This window comes from Malaclemys terrapin, chromosome 3 (genome assembly GCF_027887155.1).
Source record: "Malaclemys terrapin pileata isolate rMalTer1 chromosome 3, rMalTer1.hap1, whole genome shotgun sequence".
In the NCBI taxonomy this organism is placed as follows: domain Eukaryota; kingdom Metazoa; phylum Chordata; order Testudines; family Emydidae; genus Malaclemys; species Malaclemys terrapin.
The window spans coordinates 190,451,023-190,467,411 of NC_071507.1; the positions used below are offsets into that span (position 1 = coordinate 190,451,023).

A 16,389-nucleotide genomic window follows, 5' to 3' on the forward strand; every position below is an offset into this window, starting at 1 on the left:
CTGCTGACAAGTTGGATGGATCCTTGCCAAAGGACATAGGTTGTCAGGCACTGATGGTTTTCGGTGGCAAGTTTTCATAACATTGCAAATGTCATCTCCTCTGCAGGAAGTCTTTCTGTGCCAATACAGAAGTATTGGCACCGCATGCCACCAAACATTTGATCACACCTGGCTGCTGATACGTATGTGTCAAATAATAGTGGAGACATAAAGTTCAAGGACAATTTTGGCTGTCTGCAAAACGAGGTTGTATTGCAGTAAGCACATCCAAATGTCAGTAACAGCAAGATACTGGCAATTCTCTAATAGATGATAACACCAGGGGAAAAGTAAATCTAAGCAAACTGAATCTGGATTTAACACAGACATTGTGGAATGACCTCAGGTTGGTAAAAAATCAAAGGCTCAAAATCACTATCCCACAACCGTGTGTGTGTGTGTGTGTGTGTGTGCAGTGCTCTTTTGTGTGAGGTAATGGAAAAGCAGCTCATATGTTCAACTTGAGTAAGATCTGTTATGGTCTACCTACGCTAGAGCACTGCACTATGTCAATGCTACATTTTAGGTTTACTAAGGGTTACTCAGCCCCTCCTCTCTGCAGATAGAGACGGTGAGGGGGAGGCCTATTTGTGTGATGTTCTGTCTTTGGAGTTGAATAAACTAGATCCTGCTGTTGAAGATATAAGCTTTCTAGGATTTATTAAAACCCTCCTTCAGGGGAAACTGAGGCAGGGATGCAATGGTGGCACTGCACTGAGCTGCCAGGGGGAACTCCAGGGGTGAGGGCTCCCATTACAGCCAGCCTCCAATCTTTTTTTGTTAGCCACTGTCATTGGCTGTGTCTTTGCTCAGTACAATTGCATGGTATAATCTGACCTTTAGTTTGGTGTGGAGACCTCTGTTTGACCAGATGTTGTTAATCCTTTCAAAAGTGGTGTTTGCTTTTCCTAATCTCGTATGAACATCTTTATTTTAGCCACCTTCAAATGTCATCACACTTTCCGGTTACAGAACTTTTCTACCACTTCGATTTCTTATCCAGTCACATACACCTTTGCATCTGTTGTCCAGTTTCCTATCTTCATAATCTTGGTTTTATCTGCATTTACTTTCCAATTTTGGCTGCTTGCTCTTCTCTCTCTGACATAAGGGCAATAATTCCATTCCCTGTCGTACTTAGTAAAGCAATGTTGTCGGCAAAGCCAAGATCATGTAACTCATATCCATGATCCCATTTTACACCTTTTGTTGCTCATCACACAGTCTATTGCTAATGCAAAAGGGATTGGTGATAACACACACCCTTGTCTAATTCCAGTTATAATATCAAACCACTCACCCAGCCCAGTATCTGATCTTACTGCACGTCTGCTTCCATCATATCAACTCCTTATTATGTTGATCAGCTTGTCTGGTGTCCCATAACTGCTAGCAATATTCCACAGTGTCTCTCTGTGGACACTATCTCGTGCTTTCTTAACGTTGATTAAGATGGGGTTTTGCCAAACAGGAGCTTTGCTGATGATCTGTTGAAGAATGAGTATCTGTTCACAACATGAGCTACATGGATGGAACCTATCCTGTTCTTCTCGTAACATTTTATCCACTGTCTTGTTCATTCTATTCAGCATAACAGTAGCCAGTACTTTGCCCAGGATTGATAATAGCACAGTACCTCTCCAGTGCATACATGGAGTAAGATCACCCTTTTCTGGCAGTGCTACGATGATACTGCTATTCTAAGAGGTGCAGCACAGAGGGAATGAGTGCTGCTAAGGTGGCTTTAAACCATCTTTGTGTCCTCTTGACCCCTGGTTATTCTGGGGGGTGGAGTGGCCCCTGGCATAAATTAGGGCGCCTATCTAAGTTACAGCTGCCTCCCTGGGCTGGGCCTGTGGACTGCACTGCTGCCTGGAATTTCCACAGTGCTGCATGCTACAGCCCTGCTGTTGACACACACTTCCTGCTTCCAGCCCCACACCCAATACATCTCCTACACCAGGGCTTGTAAAGAGTCCTCAGAAAGCCTCTCAAGGAATTGGCCCCCCAGCTGGATTTGAGATTTTTAGAGCCCTAGATGCTGCTCTGGCCCTTTTACCCAATGTTAAGAGACAGAGGCTACCTTAGTATAAGAGTCCAGTGGTACTGGTCTTGGAGAGGCCACATTTTAAAAACCTCTAAAAATTACCTAAAATTATTTTTACATACTTTTCCCCGCTAGCAATGCTGGGATTTTAAGGTCCAAGATCTTGTGACCTACCAGTATTAGCCATATGCTATTGGGAAAGGGGTAGAAAAATTCTTGCCTTTAAACTGATGGTTTAAAGCTTCCATTGCTGGCCCTGATATGTGATATTGAACCTTAAACCTTTCATTGGTAGAAGACTGATTATTGCCCATCTTGAGTCATAGGCCTATGTAATTTTGGAAGAGAAATCCCACATTTTGGGGGAATAGAAAGAAACATGTCTTTTATTGCTCAGTACTGTGGAATGTTAGAATAAGTCTCAGGAGGAGATTCATATATGGGGAGAGTGCAAGTGAAATGAGTTGTATGATAAATGCGGTTTATCACATAGATTTTACCATATGTCTGCTATATAAACAATGTTACCAAGATTCCCAAGGTGCAGGGAAAACACTTCTCAGAGATATTCAAAGAGACAAAAATTCAGACTGTGAATATAAATGTTTATAACAAACTTAAGGACTAAAATGTGTTGGGAAAAGATTACATAAAAAATCATCCTTCATTCCTTTAGAGCTAAGGATGAAACAGGTATGCCTCTCCATACTTTCTGTCAGTGCATACCCAGTAGGAGAAGCAGGAGCCACACACAGGATGGACTGTAACACTTCACCCTTCCCTCCCTACTTCCTGGAAAAACAGTGAGAGTTTATTCAATTCCTTTGTTGTTCCTTCTCTCATCCTCATAATCATTATAGTTTGAGCTCCCACAAATCTGTCCATCTGCTCCCAGGATGTGCCTGTATTACGTAGTGTCTTTGAATGTCTTTGATCCTTGCTTTACCTTTTTTTTTCTCCTTTATTGCATGCTAAATAGTTGTTTTCCTAGGTTCCGCTATACAAATCCTCATGGCAGATGAGACACCGATATAGCTCTTTTAACAGTCATGCATCTTCACATAAAAATCATGTATTTCTCCAAAATGCTGCAAGTTTCCCTAGGATCCACTGGAGCAGCAAACTGTTGCCAAGCCAAAAAAGTGACAGCTTTCTGTGTATGTTAATAAACAGAAATGAACTTTAAAAAACTTCCTTCAGTAACACCAGCTTTTAGTGCAAAAGGTGTACCTGTTACTGCTGAGTTGCCCCCCCCACTCTTGATATTTATCCATTATTTTCATCACACGATTTTAACTTGCCACTCCAAGAATAGCTTGAACAGAATTAAAGTACCAGCTACAGAGAAACAGTCTTTCCCACCCACTGCTCAAAACCTGCCACAAGCCTTATGAGTGTCAGATGAAATAGACATGAATCTAGAGCTGATTCTGCAGCAGGGACCATGGAAGCCCAGATAGGATCTAACTACTGTGAAACTGGGCCACATGTATTACAGTTTCAACGCACTGAATATATGGGAGACAGTTTTCTAGTCATGCAGTTTCTGATACTGCAGAATGTCTTTTTTTATTGTCTCATAACAGAAGGGCATTTGCATTCTTCATCCTGAAATTATGTCACACTGCTTGGTGGTTGTATAGACATGCTGTTTTTGCAGGAGTGACTTCCACAGACTTCTGAACTGTCACTTCCATCCCTTATGATTATCTCTTGTTTTGCTTTGAACATTAATGGAACAAAGCCTTCGCTGTCTGCAGTGAGAACAATCCAAGAAGAACCTATAAAGAAATTGAGCATTAAAGAAAATGAATGTACTGATGTGATTACATACAATATACAATCACACTTTAGAAGTCCAGCACATTAGCCTTCCTTTTCCTTGGCATTAAAACCTTGTCTATACTAGCAAAATTCATATCTGGCAATCCACTGTAAGTGAAGCTTCCCCAATGGTAACATTAATGGAAGTCCTAGTGTACAAAGGGCTCCGGCATTTTTACTAACCCTGCTCAGTGATAGTGAAAAACAAATTCAATTTTTGCTAATGTGGATGTCCCCTAAGCACCCCCGCTTTCCTCCTCAAAACTTTTTTGTCTAGCCTTCCACAACTAACCTATGCTCCAATGCCATCTACTTCTGCTCATCCATCTGCTCATTCCCTCCTCCCAAATGATGAAGGAATGACAAAAATTAAAATAAATTATTAAGAAACTACCTATGCTATATTTGTTTTGGGGATAAATAGAAACTTCCATCTCCAGGGCTTTCAATCCAGCACTGTTCAGCAGCTCTAAATTCAGGTGACATGCAGAAGAAAAAAATGACTTTGTACTTTTCCCCACTCCTAATTATGATTAGGGCTGTCAATTAATCACAGCTAACTCACATGATTAACTCAAAAAAAATCGCGATTAAAAAAATTAATCATGATTAATCACAGTTTTAATCACCTTGTTAAACAATAGAATACCAATTGAAATGTATTAAATATTTTGAATGTTTTTCCACATTTTCATATATATTATATTCTGTGTTGTAATTGAAATCAAAGTGCATATTATTTTTGATTACAATATTTACACTATAAAAATGATAAACAAAATAAATAGTATTTTTCAATTCACCTCATACAAGTACTGTAGTACAATCTTTGTCATGAAAGTGCAACTTATAAATGTAGATTTTTTGTTACATAACTGCACTCAAAAACAAAACAATGTAAAACTTCAGAGCCTACAAGTCCACTCAGTCCTACTTCTTGTTCAGCCAATCGCTCAGACAAACAAGTTTGTTTACATTTACAGGAGATAATGCTGCCCTCTTCTTATTTACAATTTCACCTAAAAGTGAGAAGAGGCATTTGCATGGCACTTTTGTAGCCGGCATTGCAAGGTATTTATGTGGCAGATATGCTAAATATTCGTATGCCCCTTCATGCTTCAGCCACCATTCCAGAGGACGTGTTTCCATGCTGATAACGCTCATTAAAAAGAAATGCGTTAATTACATTTGTGACTGACCTCCTTTGGGGGTGGGGGTGGGAATTGTACGTCTCCTGCTCTGTTTTACCCGCATTCTGGCACATATTTCATGTTATAGCAGTCTCGGATAAAGACCCAGCACATGTTCATTTTAAGAACACTTTCACTGCAGATTTCACAAAATGCAAAGGTAGCAATGTGAGATTTCTAAAGATAGCTACAGCACTTGACCCAAGATTTAAGAATCTGAAGTGCCTTCCCAAAATCTGAGAGGGATGAGGTGTTGAGCATGTTTTCAGAAGTCTTAAAAGAGCAACACTCTGATGCGGAAACTACAGAACCTGAACCACCAAAAAAGAAAATCTGCTGGTGGCATCTAACTCAGATAATGAAAATGAACATGTGTCTGTCCGCACTGCTTGGATTGTTATTGAGCAGAACCGTCATCAGCATGGACACATGTCCCCGGGAATGGTGGTTGAAGCATGAAGGGACATATGAATCTTTAGCGCATCTGGCAGGTAAATACCTTGCGACGCCGGCTACAACGGTCCCATGAGAATGCCTGTTCTCACTTTCAGGTGACATTGTAAACAAGAAGTGGACATTATCTCCTGCAAATGTAAACAAACTTGTTTGTCTGAGCTACTGGCTGAACAAGAAGTAGGACTGAGTGGACTTTGTTTTATTTTTGAATGCAATTTTTTTGTACATAACTGTACATTTGTAAGTTTCAACTTTCATGATAACGAGATTGCACTACAGTACTTGTATTAGGTGAATTGAAAAATGCTATTTCTTTTGTTTTTTTACAGTGCATATACTTGTAATAAAAAATAAATATAAAGTGAGCACTGTACACTTTGTATTCCATGTTGTAATTGAAATCAATATATTTGAAAATGTAGAAAACATCCAATATTAAAATAAATGCTATTCTATTATTGTTTAACAGCACGATTAATCGCATGATTAATTTTTTCAATCACTTGACAGCCTTACTTATGATATAAAGAGGTCTTGAAAGGATCCCATTTTCATATGTCTGTTTTTTATTATTGCATGGTTTTTACCTTAGAAATATCAGGAATGTCAAGTCTTGTTCTTAGTGGGTTTGTGGGATGACTTGTTAGAGGTCTCAGAAATGTGGATTTTGAGCTTTCTTACTCCTCAGTTGAAAAGGTGGGTTGTTGAATCTCTGACAAAGATGTATTTTCTCCCAAGTGTTTCTCGGGCATTTGTATTAAATAGGTGATAACAATAACAACAACAAGATTTTTAAACAGACTGAATAAAAATCACTTTCCCTCTCAATTAATTAGGTTTCACTTGTATAGTACGTCTGATATAATAAACCTACTAGTTCGCCAGATCTCGACAGATTCTCAGGAAAATATAGGGTAGACAGATCTGAATTTCTAATGTTTAAAAAAGCAGAAAAAAAGAAGAAATAAAGAAAGAAAATCAAAACCATTCAGGTTTGCTTCATGCATCATATAGATGCAGAAAATAATACAAATCCATTTTCTTTCCTTTGTAAATCACCTTTTAAAATAAAGCAATATTTACTGTGTATGTTTACTGCTAGTGGGTCTTTTCCTTAATGGGCTACCTATTATGTTATCCTAGGACATAACATACACATATATAACAATTTGTCTGTATATCCTTTGTTTTATTCAGTTGGACATTTCAGAAGAAAGAACACTGACAGCAGTACCACTCTGTGAACCTGTGTGTGCCATATTATTGATAAGGCCTACTTGTCTTGTAATTATGGAATAGAGGACCTTGAATAGCATCATTTGATATATAGGAAGGTAGGTTATGTTTCATTGTGTATATTTTAATAGTTCTTATACATTTTGCTTTTCTACACAAAATGAAAAAGATTATGGAAAAAGGAAGTATAAAAACCCTAAAATGCTGTGCTTGATTTTTTTTTTTCAGTTGCAACATTGTGTATTTGGCAAAGCGAAATCTCCTTTCTTTATGCTATTAACTAAGCACTTTCACAAGCTGCTTCACTATTTCATGTTGTCATGTCACCTATAACGTCATAAGAAGATTGTCATTCCCAACCATGAACCTTTAATCTTTTTCTGTTAATACCTTCTTTCTAATTCTGGACAGACTTTGGAGTCCATAAACTAGAGGGCTGTAATTGGAAATGCTGCCACACAAACCAACAGAACTGCATTATCAGCCAAACTGATAAAACCTGCTTTTTTATTATTCTCTTGTGAGTTTTTATCCCGATTCATCTGAAAGTTTGAAAAATCACAATTGCAATAAGTTAACACTCGTGTTATATTATATCCCACAAAATGTTTTGTTACTTAGAGATAGGGTAGTGCAAAAAGTAATGTTAAAAATACCCTTTTACCTTGCATAATTATTACAGATGACCTGCAGAAGACTGAGACCTCCAAATATGTGCTGTTACCAATGCTGTATTTGACAGGCTATATTTAGCAAGGGTAATGGCATTACGCTACTGGACTTAAGCATTTAGGACAAGGCTAAGTTTATTCCTGATGCAATTCCATTCATTTCAGTGGGTTTGCATCAGTGTGAATTTGGCCCACTGTTGCAGATTAGCATTTCAAAATGTTAATTCAAAAGAAAAAAATTTGGAAACCATCACTGCAAACTAAGGACATTTGTCAAAGTGTCCCATCTAATTATGTGGCGTTAGAGGATGGGATGGAGCTGAGTAACATTTTTGTTAACCCTTCAGCGTACTTTGTGTTTTGTTGCAAACTGGAAAAATCACCCCATATTTGTGGTACAGTCTGCTAATGTTCACAAACACTTGTGCCCAGGCCATCTCATGGTTTTGTGTCAAAACTATGCAAAACTTGTGGATTTACAGGGTTTCAATGCAAAACGAGGTGAAACTCAGCAATTTTGATGGATTATACTTTGAGCTTTGCAGCTCACCTAAATCCCAAACTCAAAGGAAAACTCAGGGAGCGCAACCTCCCCCTACTCCCGGTCAGTTCTTCAATTGATTGAAGAATCACATAAATCCCTCTGCTCTGAATCTGGTACATTTTGCATGGTTTGAGAGGGATTCTTAGTTCAACAATTCCCTTTGCTCTTTACAAACAGACTCCTTTTTTGAAGAGTGTAACAGCACACTGGACAGAAGAGACATCTGGAGGTGCTTCTGTGCTGTGGCATTTGTCTTCTATAAAACCTGGGGCATCAAAATGAAGAGTGTTGATGTTAACTAAACTATCAGCCTTTCTATAGGCTGAAAAGAGGCTTTCTCTCAGGCTTTCTTGTTAATTTTCATAATAATCTCTCCATGTTTTCTTTAATTAAACAGGTGAATTTGGTGCTCTTAAAATCAAGAACTGGTAGTGCTGGCCAAAGATGGGAATTCATCCCCTCCTCCCCATGCTAAAGCCACTTTGTGTTGCTGCAAAGGGATCTCTCTGAAAATACCAATTCCATAGAAGGCCTCCCCAGTAGGTGAACAGTTGGCATAGTTGCCTCTATTCCACCACCTGCAGCCACCTCCAGTGTAAAAGGTATGCTGATAAAGGGAGAGATGTCTTATGTCCCTCCCATGCTTGGCTGCTAGAGCTACCCAGAGAGACCATTGCAGCCAGGGTACAAGTTAAGGCAGCCCAAGACCAAACCAGTTTCAGGGATCCCCAGTGTCAGGGAGACACCATCCTCAGTTTTTGCACTGGTCTCAGCATCAGCACCAGGATGAATCAGGCCCAGTGTAAGCAGCTGCTGTGCAGATTTTCCTACGCTAGTCTGTCCTCACTGACAGCACCCGTGCCATCCCTCTGCTAGTCTCTGTTTAGCAGTGAGCTGCCAATCATAGCATATGACATAGTCAGGAAGGTTTCTAAGGTACAGAATGGAAGTTTTGGTCAAAATGAGAGAGAGAGAGAGAATCCCATCCCAGAATAGCCAATAGCCTAGTAGATATGGGAGAGCCAAGTTCAAGTATCTGATTCAGAGCAGGGGTTTAAACCTAGGTTTCCCTCATCCCAGGTGAGTGCCCTAACCACTAGGTTATTGGGGCCAGGATTGCTTTTGCTCTCTGAACATTTTTGAAATGTTGAAAATTTTCATAGGACAGGAAAATCATCTCCCACCCAGCTCTAATTATGAGGAATATTTTTATTTGTTGGTGGCAACTGGGCTGGGAGGTAGGAATTTATTGTTGGGTGTCCCTGTGGGAGGGAAGCCACTCAAAGAGATCACAGCTACAGACCAAGGCAAACATTTATAATGTATAGAACGTATGATAAAACAAGCCACAGAAACCATTTCAGAGGAGAGGAGGAGAAATAAATGCCCTGCAGTGGCTGAGAAGATGATAAACATTTGCAGACAAGGATTGGATAGTTCAGGGACCAGGGAGAAGATTTTCCTGGCTCCTCCCCATCTTTACAAATAAATCACTGGTGGAAGGTAAAGAGAAGAGTTTGGCAGATTAGAACTCCTGCGCTAATTTTAGATTACACTAATCCCAAGAATTTCCAGACATAAAAAGTGTAATATCCCAGGAATGATTCCCTCCCCCCCCCCGAACCTCTCGTATCATCAGGTACATGGCATGTTTGTGGAAAGGGGTAAAGATGCCAAAAGGCTTTAAAAGGAAGCATCCCTGTTTACAAAGAACTTTGTGTTCTGATTATTTTCTCTGTCTCCCTCCACAGAGGAATCTAACTGATTGCTCTGGTTTGGGGGCAGCATGTCAGGGCACACTTGTTCTTCATAGAATCATAGAATCTCAGGGTTGGAAGGGACCTCAGGAGGTCATCTAGTCTAACCCCCTGCTCAAAGTAGGACTGATCCCCAACTAAATCATCCCAGCCAGGGCTTTGTCAAGCCTGACCTTAAAAACCTCTAAGGAAGCAGATTCCACCACCTCCCTAGGTAACGCATTCCAGTGCTTCACCACCCACCTAGTGAAAAAGTTTTTCCTAATATCCAACCTAAACCTCCCCCACTGCCACTTGAGCCATTACTACTTGTTCTGTCATTGCCGCCTTACTCTGTCTTGCCTCTGCTTAAGTCCACAAACAGCTCAAAGACATTTTTGCTGGTAAAACACCCCATGCAATTTACAATATTTATAATTTACAATATTGCTTTCCACCATCCTTATACTCTGTACAGCCTTACTTACACCTACTGTCCTAGGGAGTCTTCAGCTCCTGAGGTAAGCAGGGAAGAGTAATCAATCAATCCAATCAATCAATCTCTCTCTCTGCTTCCTTCCATCCCTCTTCCTTCCCGTGCCTTTTGTACCATTTGCCCAATGGCCTAATTAGCCTCTTAGTTCTCTCCAGCCCGTCAGTTAGGCACAACTCTTCTTAATGAGGTCTTCTCTGGGGTAATTAGATCCGCAGTGACCAGAGTGCTGGCTTAGGTGCTGTTGCCCAGCACTCTGTCATAGGCAGCTATGCAATCATCCCTAACATTTAAGTACACCTCCACCCCGATATAACGCCACCTGATACAACACAAATTCAGATATAACGCAGTAAAGCAGTGCTCCGGGGGGGGGGGGGGGGGGGGGGCTGCACAGTCCGGCGGTTCAAAGCAAGTTCGATATAACGCGGTTTCACCTATAACGCGGTAAGATTTTTTTGGCTCCTGAGGACAGCGTTATATCGGGGTAGAGGTGTAATTTTGGGAGATGTTCTGACAGGGGTACTAGAACAAATTTTATAGTGGTGTGCTGATGATGGAAACCAGGTGTTTGGTGTTTGTAATTACTACTTCAAGCCAGGACTACTAGATTCTGCCATGTTTCAGACAAGAAAAACAAGGGCTTATTGGGAAAAATGTCAAAATACCTATATATGTTTCCAAGTACAACTTTGATATTGAAAATGTCGTCTGTAACCCAGCCACCAGAAATATACAAGAACGTACCATGTTTCATTTCAATAATGGGTAGATCAAAAAGCTGCTGGACTAAATTCAGGTGGATCTTGCCATCACAAAGGAGAACAGTTCTTGTTTCTTCAGCAACAGCTCCATTTGAGAAATACTTCTGCGGATACATACAGGTAAAAGAAAAGGTCATGTTAGAATACTAGCCACTTTTTACTTCAAGAATCAGGCCTTACAGCTCCTTTATCATTTTGGGTTTTCATCTTCTCTTTACTCCCAACAATGTATCTATATATTTATGGGAATAAGGCACCCATATTTAATTGCAATATTACAGGTTCTGTCTCACCAGACCCAAGAAGAGAGGGACTCATTTGGCTCCTGGCTCCTTAGAGTCATGTCTGCAGGTTGTAGCCCTTTATTTTATTTAAAGTGAATTTTATAAAATGGTATTAAATCACCATGGATTCAGCTTTGGCAGCTACAGTTTCAAGCTTAACAGAGTGAAAGTCACCTCTGCTGCTTGCTTCAGAGTTAGAGTCTCTAGGAACACATAAAGACCAAGAGTAGTGACCACACATACCTTCACTAGTACAAAGTCTAGTCTGTTTTAAAAGTTTTAAGTTATGATTACCCATGCATATAGAAATTCTATAGAGACCTATGCACAAGTTACAAATATAGTTATACTCACATTCTTAACAACAGTGTTAGGGTCTGATGGGTCTCTCATGGCTTGATCATCAGTAGAGGGATGATTCCTGCTGGAGTCTCCCAGAGGGAGCTCAGTTTTCCCATTCTGGGCATCCTCTATTTATAATGTGATTCTGTCTACACCTACATTCGGCGTGTGTCAATAAAAGTGTCCACCCTCTTTTCTCTTATTGGTCGGTGTCCCCTAGAAACTTAAGGGACCACAATTTTCTATAGGCTGTGTAAGTTCCCTTTGTTCTCATTAGCATTGATGCACAACCTGTATCCCGTGGTTTAACACATGTGTCTGATATACCTGAAATATCTGTATGATATTTTTATGATCTAATATTAATCTTCTGAGTAATTTTGTGCAATTTTACCAGTTGGTACCTCTTTCTGCATAATCTTAGGGCATCGAATTATTTCTTGGTCACTTATGTCATTGTTTCTTGTTTCCAACACCTAAAATAGCTAAGCTAAAGTCTTGCAGGCCTCAACCTACAGGTCTTGTGTTTCAGCTTGTCTTACTCATGTGTACTTGGTTCCTTACTTACTGAGTTCCTCTAAATACTGATCAATCTTATACTTTTATAATCCTACAAATTAACTCTAATTAACATACAATGAATATATGTAACATAACAAATTGATTAATCATAACATCACACAATAAATGACTACTAAGCTAAAATCATTGGCTACAACATGCAGCTCAAAACTGCACCAGCTTCTTTGATGCCATATTGCCTTGCAAATTTAACTACTCCTGGGGGAATTCAGCGCTACTGCACATGCACAGAATTTATGTTCCCTGCAGATTTCTTTGCTTCCTCGCAGAAAAATGACTTTCTGACAGGGAAGCAAAGGGAAGCCACGAGAGTAGTCATGTGACCCTTCCCAGCAGTGTGTTTCAGGTGCCCAGAGAAGCCAGCAGAGAGGTAAGTCACTATGGGGCAGGGGCAGAACTGGGGAAGACCCAGGTGGTGGATCCTATCCTGCGCTGGGCTCAGAGCTGGGGAGGACGGGACTTCCTCTTCCCATGCATGGCGTCCGGGGCTGGATCAGTCACACCCCCAGATTTCTCCCTTAGCTTCAGGAAGTTCTGCAAACTCCCTTGCCCCCCCCCTTCCTGCATCCATCGCTCCTCAGCTGCAGGGGGAGGGATCCCTGTACAGGGAGCTGCTCCCCCATCCACCCAACCCCTGTGCATCCAGACCCATTCATACCCAGACCTTCCCACCGAGCCCCACACACCCCTCACTCAGAACTCCCCCAATAAGCCCCCTGCACCTGGACCACCCCTATAAGCCACCCGGCTCCCCACCCCACCGAGCCCCAACCAGATGAACCTGGATCCCCACCCCACTGAGCCCCACTCCCCCAGCATCTGGACCCCCCACTGAGCTCCCCACACCCAGACCCCCTGCCAAGTTCTATCCCCACACACCCAGATCCCCCCCTGAGCCCCAACCATTTTCATCTGGACCCCCCTGCAGAGTCCCTTTACCATTGCACCCAGAACCCCCCAACAAGCCCCTGTGCCTCTGGATCCCCCCTGTACTTGGATCCCCACACACTAAACCCCTCAACACTTGGATCCTGCCTTGATGAGCCTGCCTGCCCCATACCTGGTACACCTAGTAGGGAGAGGAAGAGCCAGGGGGTGTTTCTGGGGCAGGCCTGGTCCTTGTGCTGTGTCAGAGTTGGGTGCAGCCTCACCGCTGAATACGTGTCCTGGTGGGGGAGCTGCACAGTGATCTCCCACCTCTGTGCAGCCAGTGGCCTGTGCTCCCCAATGCCATGCTGGAGCCTCCACATTTATTTGACAAATAAAATTTGCAGAATTTTAAAATATTGTGTGCTCAGAATTTATTTATTTTTTGGTGCAGAATTTTTAATTTTTTGGCACAGGAGTATGTAATGTACTGGGCCATGTGTATAAGTGTCTGTCCTCTTCTGGGTGAATTTCAGTCCTGCTTAAGTGGATCTGATCATGTCATCCACTAGTGATTGGCCTACAGAGCTTACAAGCCTAATGCTACTACAACTAATAAGCAGCCTCCTTAATTCCAGTTGTACAGGTATGTGTTTGTCACACATTTGGCCCCAATACAATCCATCTCACAGCTCTAGCAGAACAGAGGACTGTAGATCTGCCCTAATCAGGCAGCTGGGGAATCTGTCTTGGCATGTCTGGTATAGCTTTCTAAGGAGGGGTGGAACTTATACTGGGAGCCAAACCAGACAAACCAGAGAATGGGGGAGTATAAAGATGGCATACAGCCAGCCTTGTCCTCCTTTTTGGTGCTGTGTTGGGTGGACTTTAGCTGGACTAAGGACTGAGGCCTCTGAATTCTGTTCCTACTGATGACCGCCCATTTTGGTCCAGATCCACAGAGATATTTAGGCTCCCAACTTTCATCAAAGTCAATAGAAATTAAGAGCCTAAATACCTCTGTGAATCCAAGTCCACAAGACCACAGCATGAGGAACAGCTGATGATTGTAAAGTCTAAGTAGCTATGTAATTGATAGATATGCTTATATATAATTTGCTGTCCACTATTATCCAGAGACAAATTTCAACATTACTGCTTTTCAAGTGACTCTCTGCCATTATTAAATATCTATGGTTTGGATTATTTCCCCCTAAAACATACTATTGTATTTTTCTACTTTGAAGTTCACTTTATTTCCTGCCCTTATTTTCCATTACTTTAGAACCTATTTTATTCCCCTGGCATCACTTGTGTTTGCAACACCTCCCAATTTAACATAATCTTCTAATTTAATTACTATGCTGTTGACCCCTTCCTCCTCCAACTTTTCCTTTTGTGTATTCAACATGAAACCAACTGCAGCACTGTAACATTTTAGGACAGAAAGAAGAGACACCATCTACCCTAAACCTAATTTGGGTTCTTCTCTAGTTAGTGTTTGCACTTTGTATCCTTTGATATTTCTTCTTGATGTCAAACTTCTTTTTAAATCAGTTCACAGCTGCATCTTCTATTTCTGTACTGAGTAATCTGTTCCACATGTTAATTAACCTTTGGCTTAAATAAATGTCTCCTAATCTCCTTTAATGCTCAATTCTTAGTTTCTATTCAAGCTCTCTTGCTGCTTTTGATTCTGTCCACATCTCAGACAGTTTTTCTGCAGCCACGTGCTCTTTACCCTGCAGCGTTTTAAACCCTTCCTAAACCATGTAGTCTCTTTTCTTTCATTGCAGCACATTAAATCCTCCTGGTTTTCACGTAACCACATTGGGTTATAAATACCATCACAGTGCCACTGAACTTCTGTGAAATTACCTTTTCCCCATTCTATTTTAAATAACACATGCAGATGAGTAGCTTAATATTATTTAATTTGTGTATTATGGTTGCTCTGAGAGGTCCTATTAGGATAGGTACTGTACAAATGTCTCTAAATTAAAAAAAAAAATCCCTGCAGATATTTGTATTCTTGTCCCCATGCTAAAAATAATTAGCAATTTGTTATTGTGTAATGACTGGAAGAAAAAAATCCAAGTAATTTGAAATACTTCAAATAAGTCCCCTTTCTGATCTTAAACCACTGTAATTTCTTTAATCTTTGTTTGTAGCCATAATTTATGAGACCTCTTCCCTGGTCATTTTAGTTCCCCTCAAGTTCTTGCTTTTCTTTTTAGTAATACTATATTGCACTTAGATTTATACACAGGGTTCAAGAGACATAATTTTCAGCAATGGGTATAATGAGTGTCCCTGCAAACCTTTGCATTTGCACTCAAAAAATTGATATTTGCATATGCAGAACAGATATTTGTGCACAAAAGCAAAGTGGTGGTTTTTTTTGTTCTTATGAGCTTGTACGATCCAAATGTACGGCCACATTTTGCCTGAATACTGGTAGAAACAAAAAAACGTTGTCTGTTTTACTCTTGCATCAATAACTTATAAACAATGATGGGCCTGAGCTGAAAAATTCTGACCCAAAGGTGATCCTTCATAGAATTTGAAGGGGTTTTGGATGTAGTGGAGGCCCATTTCTTCATACCAGTTATCTTCAAGTCAAGAATGATCAAGACAAATTCATCCCAGCTCCATCTCAATTGACTACAAATCAGTTGATTATAATTAGTGAAGTTATGTTAGGGATGAATTTGGTGCATTATGTTTTTTGCTTAATCCTGCCAGCTCTTATTGTAGCCTCCCCCAAGAAGTGAATCACAATTTTATAGTATGACCTACTCTTTATAAAACCACATGGACTGTCTTAGATCACTCTGCTCTGTCCAAGATCCTTTATCTTATTCCTGCCTATGATTTTACATATTTTCCTTGTACAGATTTCAGAAATCCAGATCTTTAGTTTCAGGTTTTTTTCTTTTCATTGCTTTTAAACATTAGTGTTACATTAGTCTCTCTCCAGTGGTCAGGCACTTCTCCTGTTTGTAGAGATAAATTAATCTCTGTTACATTTTATGTCTGACTGTTGGAGAATTCTATTAGATCATGGGCTTCCTCTGTTTTTAATTGCTCCAAATTATTTCAGCCTCTTCTGATTTATCATTTAGTTTAAGTAACAATAATGCACCTTTTCTTTGAGGAACACATAATACTTTACATACATTAATCAATTTAGCCTCATAACATTCTTGAGAGGTAGTTGATTATTATTCCCATTTTATAGATGATGAAACCAAGGCACAGAGAAATTAAGTGATTTACTGAAGCCCATACAGGTAATTTGTGGCAGTGTAGAG

At 40.4% G+C, this 16,389-nt stretch overlaps 1 protein-coding gene across 1 annotated transcript in view; it reads right to left on the reverse strand.

Annotated features, from left to right (window-relative positions):
* The window catches only part of LOC128834291 (WD repeat and coiled-coil-containing protein-like), a 32,990-nt gene that overhangs the window by 4,394 nt on the left and 12,207 nt on the right, over positions 1 to 16,389 (reverse strand). Inside the window, exons 2-3 of the mRNA XM_054022900.1 lie at positions 10,984 to 11,104; positions 3,712 to 3,867 (exon numbers count right to left, since the gene is read on the reverse strand). Of these exons, the coding sequence (XP_053878875.1) occupies positions 3,712 to 3,867; positions 10,984 to 11,104 (277 nt within the window). The remainder of the gene's footprint in view (positions 1 to 3,711; positions 3,868 to 10,983; positions 11,105 to 16,389) is intronic.